The following is a 15,086-nucleotide window of genomic DNA, read 5'->3' on the forward strand; positions in this document are numbered from 1 at the left end:
GAGACATGACAGGTAGGCATGCAGGTGCACATGCTTGTACAGGGTGAACACATAACCCTGGTGCCCTGGGGAGACTAAGCTAAAGGAAGAGTACCAGGCATGTAGTTTTTAACCAGTTTTCTTCTACAGGAAGAAAGGAGCTGAGCAGTGGCTGTTTTTTTCACCCCTGTCTTATTTACAGGTTGCAATAAATGGTGCAAATTTGCAGAATGTCTTTATGCTTCTCACCCTGGAGCCTCTGCTGGCCAGAAGCCCCTTCCTGGTACTTCATGTTCGAAGGAGTAATTTAGTTGGTGATGCTTTGAGGGAGCTGAGCATCCATTCAGACATTGATTTGAAGAAGCCTCTTAAAGTAAGTTTTCCCCATGCCTTTAGCACACTCTCATCCAGCCAACATTTCTACAGGCTTTCAGCTGTTCACATTACCACTTCACCAGTGCATAGTGGCTTCTCTGTAGGTGTAGCACACAGGGACATTTGATCCAGTCAGTGCCAGGGTCTTTCTCCTCTGACTCCTGGAGTGTTTTGTCAGTGAACAGTTCACAAGAAGGCAAGCAGGGAGTTTAATCTTCCAGATGTGCATAAGTGACAGGGCAGGGACCGCTTCTGTAATATGCAGTCTCTGTTTTGCTTTTCTGCAGGAGCAGGCCTCTTAAAATGGGACATAGTTTATCTCTGAGAGGTTGCTACAAAATTCCTCAGCTGCTGTCATGTTGGGTAGTTGGGAGGACAGGTGGTTACTTATAATTTACATGAGGAGTGGATTTGCCACCTCCTGCTCTCTTTCCCTCCCTGCAAACAGAAACATGCTCATGGGTCGCAGGGGTTCTGGGCATGTTAAAAGAGAAATTGCTGTGTGGTTCCCGATTAGAAAGATGGCTGATTCACTCTGACTCAGCTCTGCATCCCTGTTATTGACCTTCTTTTTCCACAGGTCATCTTTGATGGTGAGGAAGCTGTTGATGCTGGAGGAGTGACAAAAGAATTTTTCCTCCTGTTGTTAAAAGAACTTCTCAACCCCATCTATGGCATGTTCACTTACTACCCAGAGTCAAACCTGCTGTGGTTTTCAGACACGGTAAGACCTTGCCCCCTGTTTGTGTAAGTTGGAAGTAATATGTTGCATTTGAATGACAAGAATGTTACAGGCAAACTGTGGGAAAGAGTTGATCATCCACCTGTGACACAATGCAGCTCTATTTCCAGTCAGCATAAATTAGCATAGGTCCATTAACTTTAGTGGAACAGTGATGGGTGTGCCTGTGAAGAAACTGTTTCTTTATTCTTATGCCCTAAAAAAACTTGGTTTAAGTATCAGATGACAGTTAACAGAATTCTTACCATGAATGTGATAATCACATGCTGTTTACAGAGGGTTAGGTCCTGAGGGCATTAGCACACTGTGCTTCCCTTGCTGTTCATGTAATTACAGCTAAGTCACTTAGTCATGCTTCACTGTCACCTTCAGGGCCTAAACTTGTTAATGCTTTATGTGAGGAAGCTCTTAAATGGTGTGAGATGTGGTTTGTGGTGAAAGTTGGTTGGGTTTGGAAGAGTATGGAGTGCAAGTTCTGCACCTGTCAGGCAATTGTGCCAGCTGTGGTGACTTAGGTCCTTTTTTTCCAATTACCTTCCTAGGTAGCAAGATGGGTAATGGTGTTGTCAGTTTTGCCTTAGGATGCAGCTGCCCTGGTGGGGTTGGTTTTCCTTATTTTACTTACTACATTTTACAAGGAAGGAAATGATATGGTACCTTTTTTCACTTGTAAATGCTACTACAGAGTAGTTACTCCTCATGTTAATGCTATCAAAATATCTTGTGTCACCACAAGCAATGACAGTGTAAGTACTGAAAACGATTCCCATATTTACAGCATTTAACAAATACAGGGGAACTGACATAACCGCTGTGGGAATATGTATGTGAAGGAATGAAGGCCAGTATGCCAGCACCTAGGTTGGTGTGTGGCATGATGGTTATGCATAAGCTTTTAATAGAAAATAAAATGGGTGAGAGGGAGAGAATCATTAAAGTTTTCTTGCAGTACATGGACAACAAACATCAAAGCATTGATTCTTTCTAAATGCAAAGGTATGTAGAAAGGAAGCAAGAAGCAGGTAGGGAGCAGCAGTTGCTGTTTCCACAGCTGATCACGTGTTACAAAAGTTTCTGAGTCTTCATTTCTGTGCCACATTCCAGCAAGGAATTTGCAACCAAACTGGGACCTGGTGAGAGCTCTCTGATTTTTAGTTTATTTTTTTTTATGTTTGTTTTTGTCCCAGTTGGAAAAACCTGAGCTGCTGTTCTTAGTGCACAGGGGAAAGGGGACGGTGCGTTGCATCAGTGACTGCCTCTCATCTGGATTTGTGTGGTTTTGCAGTGTTTTGTAGAACACAACTGGTTTCACTTGATTGGCATCATATGTGGTCTTGCAATATACAACTTCACAGTGGTAGACCTTCACTTTCCATTGGCTCTGTACAAAAAACTCTTGAATGTGAAGCCCTGCCTAGAGGATTTGAAGGAGCTATCCCCTACGGAAGGAAGGTATGAAAAACACGTGCAGCCTTTCTGGGATGGGAGGCCATCCAACTGAGAACAAAAAAAGCCAGGCCGGTAGAAGCTGATGAATAAAACACGTCCTGATCATTCTAAGTGACTGATTAATTTGGAGAGCTGTTACTCTAGCACAGTACACAAGGTTAATGTCATGTAAGATGTCTCCTCTCTCACAGACTATGAAATCCATCTACTTAGGCTCTAACCTCTGTACCCACCTTCCCAACCCCCAGAAACTCTGTGTTAACACCTAGCAGACTCCTTGGAAAACAGGCATGGGGCCTGTCCCTTCCCTGTGTGGCTTCATGATGTCATCCCAGATCCTGGCTTCAGCCTCCCCCTTAAGCCAGGCTTGGATCAGCAAGCACTGTGTCTCATGACATAGCTCAGGATGGGAGCTGTGCATAGGATGTGAACTGTCCCATTTCTGAGCCAGTGTAACTCTGACCTGCTCCTATGCTGGAGAGAAGGAAATTGAATGGAGTTAATGAATTACTTTTTTCTAAATGGTGCATTGAATATGTTCTGCCTAATTGCCTGAGATTATTGGTTCCCTCTGACACTGGAAGTTTCAGATTGCACTGCTTGACTGCTGTCATTTTTTTTTCTTCTGAGTTGCTGTCTGATCTATCCACGCAAAGTCTCAGCTGCATTTATCAATAATGAGGCAAAATGCCAGGAAGGCAAGAGCAAGGTTTTAAGGGATATGAAGAGTATTTTCTACATGATGGAAATACATGTGTAATGTACACTGTAACCCTCTTACTCTATTCCCTTGGGCCTTTGTGTAGTGATGGCATAAATACCTAGCAGTCCTTAAAAACAAAAAATGTAGTTCTCTTCTAAGGCTACGATCACTAAATGGGATTTGTGTACTAGGTGGGCATGTCTTACATGGATAATTTGTGTGAATTGACATTTATCCTACTTCTAGCAAAGCATCTCTTTTCCAGGTGTATTTCTTTATTGGTAATAAAGAAATTCAGGTGACTCAGATTCTTGCAGTCCTATTACCAAGATGTATGGTGCAGATTACTTTTGCTGAATTTCTTTTGCTCTTCAGATGTATGGCTTTTTGAATTTCTGATTCCCCCCCAATTCTTTCCCTACCTGTTACACAGGAGTCTTCAGCAACTTTTAGATTATCCTGGGGAAGATGTAGAAGAGACATTCTGCTTGAATTTTACAGTAAGACAACTCTAACATACCAATTCTGATTGTTACGGTAGAGTTGAAGCCTATTTACTTTTTCATGTGTATTATGATTTAGTCTAAACTATGCCTGTACTCAATGTTGATGTTAAAATTATTTGTTGTCAACTCCTTTATTCTTTTGTATGTGGTCATGAAAACTGAGTTAGTAAGTAGATAAGCAGAGTAGTTTTCAATATAGCTTTGCCACTGTGACATGACTTAAATGCTAGTGACCAGCTTCTCGCACTAGAGAGTACATTGCCATCGCTAGCCTGATGCTTGAAATCCTAACACAACTTAGAATTTTCCTTGCTGCTGTTATAATATTAATACTTTTTATCTTAAAAATGTATAGTGAGTGTACTTGATCAGACTGTCTTAGAAGCAAAATGCTGGAGGCTATTACTAGGAGATGTGCTGAGGAATGCTTCCCTGTGCTACTACAACAGTAAAAGAATTCATTTTTTCCCCCCTAACTAATAACCTAGATGCAATAGTTTCTATTATACAGAGGAGATTCCCCCAAATCAAGAGTTTTGCCTTGGTGTACTCTGAAATATAGAGTGTGACCCTCAACATGTGCAAACGTTTAGAACTCACAAAGAGCTTGGAGAGTAACAATGTTGTGTCTATGTTTTCCTCCGACTTGGGTAGTGTGAGGGCTTCTGTCTATGCTTTATATTCCTGGTGCTCTATCAGGTCTGAGTGATGGGTTCATCTCAATCTTGATCTGTGTCCTTGACTCTCTGTCTGGGTCTGCCCAGTAGAGAGGAAATTCTGCTACAGACTGTGAAGAAAATCCTTGCTGAGCTAGAAGAGTGTTGTCCATTTTCTTGTTTTGTAAATGAGGAAGCAGAGAAAGTCTGTTAGATCAAACTTAACTCTGGATTGGGTCAGACCTGGGTCTGACTGTTTCTCATGCAGGCCAGAGTTGCAGCTCAGGATGAGGTAATGAAGCTGTAGTGATAGCAATGCAGACTGTGTGAAAAAAGAATACCTTTGATGTAATATGAAAGATACTTCTCTAAGTGCCTTTTGCATGCTAAAGGACAGTCTTACTTTCCCTGTCTTGCACTAATATCTTTGTCTTCATATATTATGCAGATTAGTCTGCTAAAACTTACTAGTTTCGAGGTTTGGGATATCAGTTATTTACTAATTATATATCTTGCATGTCAAGATCTGAGCTGCTTTTGCATATGGCAGCCTGAGAATGGACCCTTTTGCATTTTTTCCCATGTAGCCAGTTGTATGTACAGAATCTGTGTTTGTATTGGCACTGTCCTAGCTCAGGCCAACACAGGAAGCTGTCTGTGGTCATTCCATCTTGTAGTGAGAGCAGATGAATTAACCTACTGAGCTTATGTTACAAAAAAAAGAATCCTTTTTATTGCCAGAGTGTGTGGGCCTAGTTAAATACAGGGGTTTAGTTACCAATTTATTAGATTTTTTTTTCCACATGAAATTTACCTCATTCTATTTTTTCCTTCTAAGTTTGTGTTTAGACTTAATAGTAGTCCTACAGCAAGTGTGAATGATGGAAGGTGGCAAAGCATGCAGGGCATTTGTAGCAGAGGAAAAAATGTTGAGCCTATATCTTTTTCCCTGACTCACCCTTCCCATGCCAACCAGGTTGGAAGAGACCTTTGAGATCATTGAGTCCAACCTATCACCCAACACCATCTAATCAACTAAACCATGGCACTAAGCACCCCATCCAGTCTCTTCCTAAACACCTCCAGTGATGGTGACTCCACCACCTCCCTGGGCAGCCCATTCCAATGGGCAATCACTCTCTCTATGAAGAACTTCTTTCTAACATCCAGCCTAAACCTCCTCTGGCGCAGCTTGAGACTGTGTCCTCTCATTCTGGTCATCAGCTGTGAAAGAGAACTCTGTCTTGGTGTGGGTGCATGACCTAAAGAGCACTTCTGGTAAAAATCAGTTCTCTGGTTTTGTGTAGATCTGCAGGGAAAGCTATGGTGTGACAGAGCAGAAGAACCTCATTGAAGATGGAGACAAAATTTTGGTACAGAAGGACAATAGGTAAGTGGGGAATGTATGGGGGGTTGACTAATGCTTGTGGTGGTCAGGTGTAATGCCACAGAAAATTTGAGCTGAAGTGTGGGAGAGAATTAGAAGTCGCTGCAAGTGGTAGGACTGGTTGTGCAGACGTTACTGGGTGCCAGTGGCACTTGGGGCTGAAGGAAAGTTTACATCATCTTTCCACCAATGCTTGGCAAATGTCCCACACCCTTCTGGCTGGATAGCTTCCCTATAAAAGGCATCCATCTAGTCCCTTGGTGGTTTTTTTTTTCCTGGAAAATCAAGATTGCAACATGGTTTTGGCCCTCGAATGGTAAGCTTTCTGATGGTTTGGAGGGAAATTATCTGACTAAGAAAGCTGAGCCTGGCAAACATACCGGTCTGTAATTGTAATTATGCAGCCAGAAACACCTCTAATCAGGGGTGGTAGTCCATTATTAGGAATACTCAAGGAGAGTGTAAGACCCTACTGTACACAGATTCTGTTTCTGCTTGAACACCTGAGTTATTACTAGCACAGTTACCCTTTCTTCTCCACCCCCCCCCCCTTTTTTTTAAGGCAGCTAAACTATTTTCTTCTCATAATCCTGTAATTGGATTTCTACCAATGTCTTTATTACTTGAAGCCCTGTTCAAATTCTTCTTTGCTGGCAAAACAGTGTGATCCAGTGACTAGTCAGCAGCATGGTTATGGGCTTGTGCTAGGATTCCTGGCAAGCCTGGAGATGAAGTCATTTAAGTTGTCAAATTAACAGGAAAAGAGTTCTGATTGTGTCTAAAGCCATTGCTGTCACAAAAGCTTTGTCTGTATTACCCTCTTTCTTACTTTAATACTGCCCAAAAGGGTGGAATTTTACAGCTAAACTGCTGCCTCCATGAAAAATCCATGTGGGTGGAGCAGTATGTCTGTTACCCTGCAAAGGTAGGATAGGCTTCAGGTAAATAGAGGAGAGCTTAATGTACACTTGCTGCAGTGAAGTAAAGATGAAAATGCTTAGTGATTATATCCTTTAGGTTTCTAGGATGGGCAAGTACATTCAAATTTAAAACAACCTTTTTTCCACTGTAACATACTGGCCTCAGGGGAGGGACAGGGATTTTACCCTAGCAAATATATGGGAAGAGCACCCAGGCTAGCTCCTGCAAATGTTTATTAAGTCAGGATAGGCACCAAGAGAAGAATATCCTTAAGCAGAAAGGCTAGTGTGTAGCTCAACCAGCTTAACACATTCCAAAATGCAATTGCTTTAACTGGACCAAAGTTTTGAACTCAAGCTAACCTCTAAATCCAAGTCTAGACATGGCTGTCAATTCATCTACCTTATGGTGCCTAATGACTTCCTCCACCCTTACGTTTACAGGCCAGGGACCAATTTGCTGCCCTCCTGGCCTGAATAGTTTCCTGTGTACATCTTTGATGCTTTTCCTGCTTGAGGAAGGTCACTGGGAACCAAAGAAAGCACGGAATTGCTTTGACTAACAATCACCAAGTAGGAAATGCCTGCATTTTCCTTTTCTCCCTTGGAGTTCACATTGGGTGTCACAACACAAAATGTTCTTGATAGAGGTACTATGACTGTAACAGCCATAGAGGTACTGAGCAACAGTTAAGTGCTTAATCAGCTTGATTTTCCTTGATGCTCAGGTGACTCTCAGGAAAATGGCAATATAACAAATGCACTGGAAAATAGCACACATCCCCCCCACTTCTTTTCCAACTTCTTATAAGAAGTTAATACAGCAAACATCTGTCAGTCTGCTTCCTTCTTTTTCTTCTTTACTTTTTCACTCATCCCTTGCTGCTTTTACATGGCATATACATTGAGAATTCCTCCACCACAAGCCTAAAATACTTCTTTTGGTTGTGGTGTTCTCAGCTAGAGATAGAAAATAAGCAGAGCAGGGAACACCATGGAATCTGGTATCTGAAAGTGCAACTGGGAGCTGTTCTTAAATATCAGGCAAAAATACCTCCACCGACAGAGCAGTTTCATGTCCCAGTCTGCCACACTGGCAAAACCAAAACCAAACCAACCAACCAAAGAAAAACAAACAAAGATCCCAAACCAAAACACCAGGAAAAGCCCTGACAAGAAAAGCCCCAAGTGACCCCAAATAAACCAGCTGAACAAAAAGTCAGTGCAATGATTTAAAATACTTCCCCTGATAGAGTTATGGAGCTGCATTTGCACTCCCTTCATCGTGCTTTGAGAACAGGACAGAGAGTAGAATAAAGATGCTTAGCCACCTAAAAAAACCCCAAGACAGGATCTCACCAGAGTCTGCCACAAGCTTCTTTGCCAAAGATTAGAGGATGTTGTGTTCTTGGGAACCTTTGAAGCAAAACAGTATTGGCATTCTGAGAGGAGTCATTCTTTGGTTAAACACAGGACTTGTGCATTTGGACTATGAGGCACAGTGTGAAGGTGGACAAGGAGGATTCTGTGCTTTTAAGACTATTTTCTTGCTCTGTAGTAAGGGATGTTTCTTGATTTCTTTTGATAGCTTTCTCTTTGAGGAAATCCTGCTCTGCAAAGACTTGATCTGAAACTGCAGGGCAAATCCCTTCCCTCCTGGCCCCAGTAGGCCTGGAAAAGAGAAGTCTCCAGAGGGAGCTTAGAGCAGCCTTCCAGTACCCAAAGAGGGCCTAGAAGAAAGCAGGGGAAGGACTTTTGACAAGGGCTTGGAGTGACAGGATGAGAGAGAATGGCTTGACACTTGAGGAGAGCAGATTGGGACTGAAGATTAGGACAAAACTCTTTCCAGTGAGGGTGGGGAGACCCTGGAACAGGTTGCCCAGGGAGGTTGTGGATGCCCCCTCTCTGGAAGTTTCAAGGCCAGGTTGGATGAGGCCTTGGGCGACCTGCTCTAGTGGGAGGTGTCCCTGCCCATGGTAGGGGGCTTAGTAGATGATCAAGTTCCTTTCCAATCTAAACCATTCTATGCATCTGTGAACCCTGGGCACCTGCGGACTGAGAAGAACTGAAGGTTGTTTCCTGGACTTCCTAAACATAGGGTTGCAGGAGGTGTGCCGTGTGGAGTGTTCCTCTGATGACTGAATCCTGGTATTTGCTTAACACATTCTCTGTGCAGGCCATGGGTTCTGTAGGGAAGTGTTTGGTGGCACTTTGGCTCCCTCCCAGCCCCACAGGTGACTGGATGCAAGGCCACTGGGTGGGTTTACTGGTAGAACAGAGTTTGGGCTGCTAGGGGACCTGTCATGCTGCTACTGCTGGGGAATAAGCAGGTGCATGGTGGTACTTGCTGCCTAATATGTTGTCCATGTTCTAGTGACTTGGCTTACTGAGAGGAGGCCAGTGGGCTGAAGCTGTTGGAGACATCTGCAAAACACATTACAGGCAGAAAGAGGAGAATTTAGCAGTGCTGCTGCTCAGGCATATAATTAAAACTGCTTTCCTTTGCCTGCTCTCTCTCTCGCTGCACTAGGAAAGAATTTGTTGAAGCCTACGTAAATTACATCTTCAACTTCTCCATCCATGAGTGGTACACAGCCTTTTCCACTGGCTTCCTGAAAGTGTGTGGTGGGAAAGTCCTGGAACTCTTCCAGCCCACAGAGCTCAGGGCCATGATAGTTGGAAACAGTAACTACAACTGGGAGGAATTGGAGGAGGTAAAGCTTCCCTCTTGTGTTGTTCTTTTTTGCAAGCACTAGGACTGCACACTTGCACGAGGTGGACATGAGATTGTGATAAGCCACTGATGATTTTTTAATCCTATTTTTTTAATGCTCCTTGTACACATGAGAAGATTCTTACTGGGCTGTCTTGCTACTGATAAAGCTCAGTGAGGAAATTCAGGATGAAAAAGGTTTCATCCCAGAAAGATAACAGAGGGAACTCCTCACCTGTCCTAAGACTGAAGGGAAGAGACAAAGCTGGGCCAGTTCACTGCACAGGGGCAAGAAGTAGTCAGCCAAGAGTTCAAAGGGGAGTCTGCACACCCCTTTAGAAGATGCACAGTCTTCTAAAAATGCATAGATGAGCAAGTTACTTGCTCTGCCTCAGCAGTGAAAGTGGCTTTGCAATGCAGAACACACAATCCTGTTGATGAGTCCAGCTGGTGAACAGGTACTCCAGGATCCCTCATGGCACGTGCAGTTAGCTGGATGACTGGAAGCTTAATGCCTGCCTTCCACACATAGCTAGGAGAACCTTTTGCTGGGACTTTGAGCCATGCAGCTGCCCACAGCCTGTCCTGTGCTCCATTCTGTACCTGTTGGGCATTTCTGGTATCTAACATCAGATCAGAGAGGAGGTCTGAGTTGTGCTGAGTCTTTGTGTTCTGGTGCCAGGTGAAGTGATGTGACTTTCTGGTTTTTAACAGAGCGCTGTCTACAAGGGAGACTACACTGCCACACACCCGACTGTGAGAATGTTTTGGGAAACCTTTCATGCATTCCCCTTGGAAAAGAAGAAGAAATTTCTCTGTAAGTATCTTACAGTGGTGTGCAGTGTCTGCTGAACGTGAGGACTCAGATGGGAGTGTCTACAGAGCTCCAGGGTTAGGGCATGTTGCACTAAATGCTAGAAAACGATCCAGCACGAATGGCTGAGTTGTCATTCAGTGATTTTTGAACACAAAAGGGACAAGAGGGAGGAAACAGAAAAACAGATTATCTGCTGTGGTGGGTTGAAATTTCCACCCCAACATGAAATTTACCAGACCAGCTCAATTGGAAGCAAAAGAAAGCTATTTACAAGCAGAACTACAATCTAGAGTGGAATGCAATGAATAGGTACAAAATTTAATATTCTAAATATTGTAGAAATAAATACTGTAGAAATGCTGTATATAAATACTGTAGGAAAGAATAGAATTAACCAGGTTGGAAGAGACCTTTGAGATGGAGTCCAACCTGTCATCCAACACTATCTAAACAACTAAACCATGGCACCAAGCACCCCATCCAGTCTCTTCCTAAACACCTCCAGTGTTGGTGACTCCACCACCTCCCTGGGCAGCACATTCCAATGGCAAATCACTCTTTCTATGGAGAACTTCTTCCTAACATCCAGCCTAAACCTCCCCTGGTGCAGCTTGAGACTGTGTCCTCTTGTTCTGCTGCTGGCCGCCTGGGACAAGAGACCAACCCCCTCCTGGCTACAACCTCCCTTCAGGTAGCTGTGGACAGCAATAAGGTCTCCCCTGAGCCTCCTCTTCTCCAGGCTAATCTACCCCAGCTCCCTCAGCCTCCCCTCATAGGGCTGTGCTCCAAACCCCTCCTCAGCTTTGTTGCCCTTCTCTGGACACGTTCCGGCAAGTCAACATCTTTCCTAATCTGAGGGGCCCAGAACTGGGCACAGGACTCAAGGTGTGGCCTAATAAGTGCTGAGTACAGGGGCAGAATGACCTCCCTGCTCCTGCTGGCCACACTGTTCCTGATACAGGCCATTGGCCTTCTTGGCCACCTGGGCACACTGCTGGCTCATGTTCAGCCTACTATCAACAGCACAAGGACTGCCCTGGTCAAAGCTAGTAGCTTCCCCCTTTTTCTTCTTCCTTTTGTACAGGAGGGTAAGGGGAGGAATAGACAGAAGCAGAGAAGTTAATATCAAAACAGTGCAGCCAAGGCCTAGCAGAAACAAGTTAGTATCTCCCAGGGTGAAGAATCAAGAAGAGAGGAGAAATGGTTTTGTTACAACCAGTTTTTACTACTTTTCTGTTCTGTGAAAAAAGGAAAATAATTCTAAACAAACCCATTGGAGAGAGAAGGACCTTAAAGATAAATCACTATTGGGTGTAAAATTTTAAAGGCATAGCCTGAAACTGTCCCACCTGCCTAGCAGGTAACTCAAGGTATCTGCAATACAAAATCCCACGCAGCCTCACAGGGGAGTGCAGTGTCCTTCTGTTTGTGTTGCCAGGTGGTCAGTTCCCAGTGTCTGCTCTCAAACCTTTTGTGCACCTCCGCTGTGAGGCCAGCCATGGCCTGCATGGAGTTCAGTCAGCATTTTGGCCCTTCCAGACAGTCCTGCCATATGGATGGAGATGGTATCTGCCTTCAGGTGCAGCCTGCAGTGTGAGGTCACCTGCTCTCCCTTTCCAACCTCCCCTCTGCTTCTCCCTAGTGTTCCTGACGGGCAGCGACCGCATTCCCATCTACGGCATGTCCAGCCTGCGCATCGTCATCCAGTCCACGGCCAGCGGCGAGCAGTACCTGCCTGTGGCACACACCTGCTACAATCTCCTGGACCTGCCCAAGTACAGCAGCAAGGAGATCCTCAGCGCCCGGCTGGTGCAAGCCATTGATCACTACGAGGGCTTTAGCTTAGCCTGACTGGTGTGGGAGAGGCACAAACACTTGGGTATGGACGAAGAAGATGTTTGGCTCAGCTTTATTTTTGTAAGGGAATGGTTCAGAACTTTTATTATTACTGTAATTATATCCTCCATCTCAATCTGTTTGTTTTTGTTTTGTTCTAAGCCCCCACAAAACGCTGGCAGCAGCAAGCTGAAACTGCATCAACAGGGAGCGGATGTTGCTTTCAGTACTCTCATCTACCGAGCAAGGTCAGGTCAGGGGTGCTTTTGTTGTTTCCCCTTCAACTCGCTGTCACTGCCCTCCTGGCATTTCCTGGTAGTTTGCTTTTATCGCCCCTGCACACACACTTACCTCTACTTTTACTCCGGTTTAAATATTTCAGTGTCCCTTGCATTTAGGCTGTGGTGGAAATCGAGGATCTGCCTTTTGAAAGGCTCACAGGAGACCTTCCTCTTTTGAAAAGCTGTGATTTCCCCCACCCCCTGTGTTCCCTCCCTTTTTATAATGCAAGCTGGTTCTTGCTTGCTTTGAATGGAATTCTCTCCTCTCCCCTTTGGTCTTTGGCAGATTGTCCTAGGGGTCACAAATGACATCCCAGCCCAGTACCATGTATTGGTGATGCTGTTTTTTTTGTACCAGGCTGTCTCCTGCAGATGGACTTAAAATTCCAGACAAGGTTTGAAAGGATGGGAGGAAAAACATTTTTCAAGCAGTGTCTTCCTACCTATCATAATGGGTTTCTCAAGTTGCATCTCTCTCTGTGTTAAGATTTGTCTTTCCACAAGCCTGAACACAAACTCCGCTCCAGTGGAGTCGGAGGCTTCTTTGTGTTTCTGCCTTGACAGTGCAGCAGAGCCCACCCATCTAAACTTTTGACTGGCCATGGGGACAGAGCTGTTCCTCCAGTAGAAGGTGAAGTGGCTGTTCTTACCACTGCCACCTTTCTCCAGAGGAATCACATGTGTGTGAATATCATGTGTGTGTGTCCTCTGTGTGTGTGTGGGGTGAGAGTTGGTGAGGTACCTATTAACTCTCTACTCACATCAAAGAAATAGGGAGTTAGCACTCAGATGTGGATCTCAGGCCTGCTTGGGGTCTGGTTTATTTTTGCAGTTATGGTGACTTTTTTGGGCCTGCTTGCTGAGAGGCGCCCTTTCACTTGACAGCTGTTTTGCTGGGGGGGCCCTAAAAGACAATCTGTGCAAATTAGACTGGAAGTGCACACTGGGACTTAAGTAGGCAAAATCATTACTTAAATCTGTCCTGTAGCATTGGAGAGCCTTAATCTTCTTTCCCTAGTTTTACCACCACAACACCTCCCCCCACCCCAGATTTAATGAGGGTTGAATGATTTCTGTGCCCCCCCCCCTTCAGGTCTTGCTGTAAATCTCATTTTAAGCCTAGGGTGGTTTTGACATGGACTCGTTGTTAGGACATAGTATTTATGCACCACGTTCAATATACAGTATTGAACTTTGCACCTCGTAATAAAAGGTTTTAGGCTTCTGGGTTTTTTAAGACAAGCTGTGGGCTACACTGGGAGCCCTCCAGCCTCTTTCTAATGCAGCATTGAAAACAGATTACAATTCTATCAAATGTTTATTTTCGATGTGTGTGTACATAGTCCAGTATTATGCAATAAATTTGATGTTTAATTCAGACTGCGTGGCTGCCTTTGCCTCCTGACACAAAGGAAGGGCTGCCCCAGGCACCAGCTCTGCCTCTCCCACTGCTCTGTGGAAGCAGAGTCCTGCTTTCCTCTGCCTTGGCCCTGCTGCTGGTGAGCAGCCCAGCTGATCCCCTTCTTGCTTGCTTCAATCAAATGCTGCCCTTCCCCTTTCTCACCCAGCTTAGGCCCTGTGTGCTGGTTGGTAAATGAGAGCAAGGCAGGATGCAGCCTCAGCCTCGGGGGACTTGCTGTTTCCACAGACAGAGCAGGAGTTCTAGCTATGTGTCTTGGCTCTCCCCCAGTCTGGTAAGTCTTCAATGGAAGAGCTGGCCATGGATACCAGACATGAATCTATCTACCCCTATCCCTTCATTCCCACAGGCAGAAGGCTGTGCAGCAGTGTCAGTCCTAATGGCGCTTAAGAGCGCCAAGTCTTTTCCAGCTTGTGGCCTCTCCTGTCTGATCAGAGTTCTGCAGGTGTAGACAGATCTTGCAATATCCCCAGGTTCCCTGTGGGCTGTACATCCTGAGGTTCATGCCGCAGCAAGGCTGTGGCAGCTTTGCAGAACCTGGTGCTCTTCCTCTATATTGGACTAACCTTGAGCTGTTTTGCCCAGGGAGGTTGTGGATGCCTCCTGCCTGAGGGTGTTGAAGGCCAGGTTGGCTGAGGCCTTGAGCAGCTGAGTGTAGTTGAAAGACATCCTTGCCCATGGTGGGGAGGTTGGAGGAGATGATCTCTTCCCTTCCACTCTGAGCCATTTTGTGATTCTGTGATACAAGGATGAATCCATCTATGCAGATAGGAGCATGCACATGCTCCTATATACTCTGCTTAAACACACTGTAAAATTTGTGTACAATCAGCTGGAGACCTTACACTCTGTGTAACAGCAAGTACAGAATGTATCTTTGTGTAATTGTGAATGGTGGGTGTAGGGTATTGCTTGTGCTCCACTGTTGGAGTTGTGTGTATAGCACACTTACCTGTATATTGTAACCTTGTATGTGTAAGTGCAATATATGGATGCCATCCAGGGCTGTTCAGTCTGGAGAGGAGGCAGCTGAGGAGAGACCTCATCGCTCTCTACAACATCCTGAAAGGAGAGGGGAGAGAGGAGGGGTCCAGTCTCTTCTGTGGTGGCAAGCAACAGGAGAATGGTTACAAGCTTCACCAGGTGAGGTTCAGGCTGTATGCTAGGAAATACTTCTTCACAGTGTGTGTTCTTGAACGCTAGAGTGGTCTTGGTGGAGTCAGAGTCCCTGGAGGTGTTCAGGCAGTGTGTGGAGCTGGTGCTTAGGGATGTGGTTTAGCGTTGACCCTTCAGTGCTGGGTT

The 15,086-nt window shown here is 45.0% G+C and overlaps 1 protein-coding gene across 2 annotated transcripts in view; it reads left to right on the top strand.

The window, feature by feature from the left end:
- The window catches only part of HERC3 (HECT and RLD domain containing E3 ubiquitin protein ligase 3), a 52,003-nt gene extending 38,261 nt beyond the window's left edge, over positions 1 to 13,742 (top strand). Inside the window, exons 17-25 of one of the 2 annotated variants that reach the window (XM_068137337.1) lie at positions 182 to 352; positions 935 to 1,078; positions 2,382 to 2,548; positions 3,682 to 3,748; positions 5,718 to 5,800; positions 9,248 to 9,431; positions 10,145 to 10,247; positions 11,890 to 12,126; positions 12,246 to 13,742. In XM_068137337.1, the coding sequence (XP_067993438.1) occupies positions 182 to 352; positions 935 to 1,078; positions 2,382 to 2,548; positions 3,682 to 3,748; positions 5,718 to 5,800; positions 9,248 to 9,431; positions 10,145 to 10,247; positions 11,890 to 12,098 (1,128 nt within the window). In that variant the 3' untranslated portion in view covers positions 12,099 to 12,126; positions 12,246 to 13,742. Of the gene's footprint in view, positions 1 to 181; positions 353 to 934; positions 1,079 to 2,381; positions 2,549 to 3,681; positions 3,749 to 5,717; positions 5,801 to 9,247; positions 9,432 to 10,144; positions 10,248 to 11,889 lie in introns of both variants that reach the window. The other variant, XM_068137338.1, reaches the window with a different exon arrangement.
- Positions 13,743 to 15,086: the final 1,344 nt, after the last annotated feature.

Source organism: Melanerpes formicivorus, unplaced genomic scaffold (assembly GCF_026170545.1).
Source record: "Melanerpes formicivorus ecotype bairdi unplaced genomic scaffold, bMelFor1.0.p_v2 SCAF_4, whole genome shotgun sequence".
Classification (NCBI taxonomy): domain Eukaryota; kingdom Metazoa; phylum Chordata; class Aves; order Piciformes; family Picidae; genus Melanerpes; species Melanerpes formicivorus.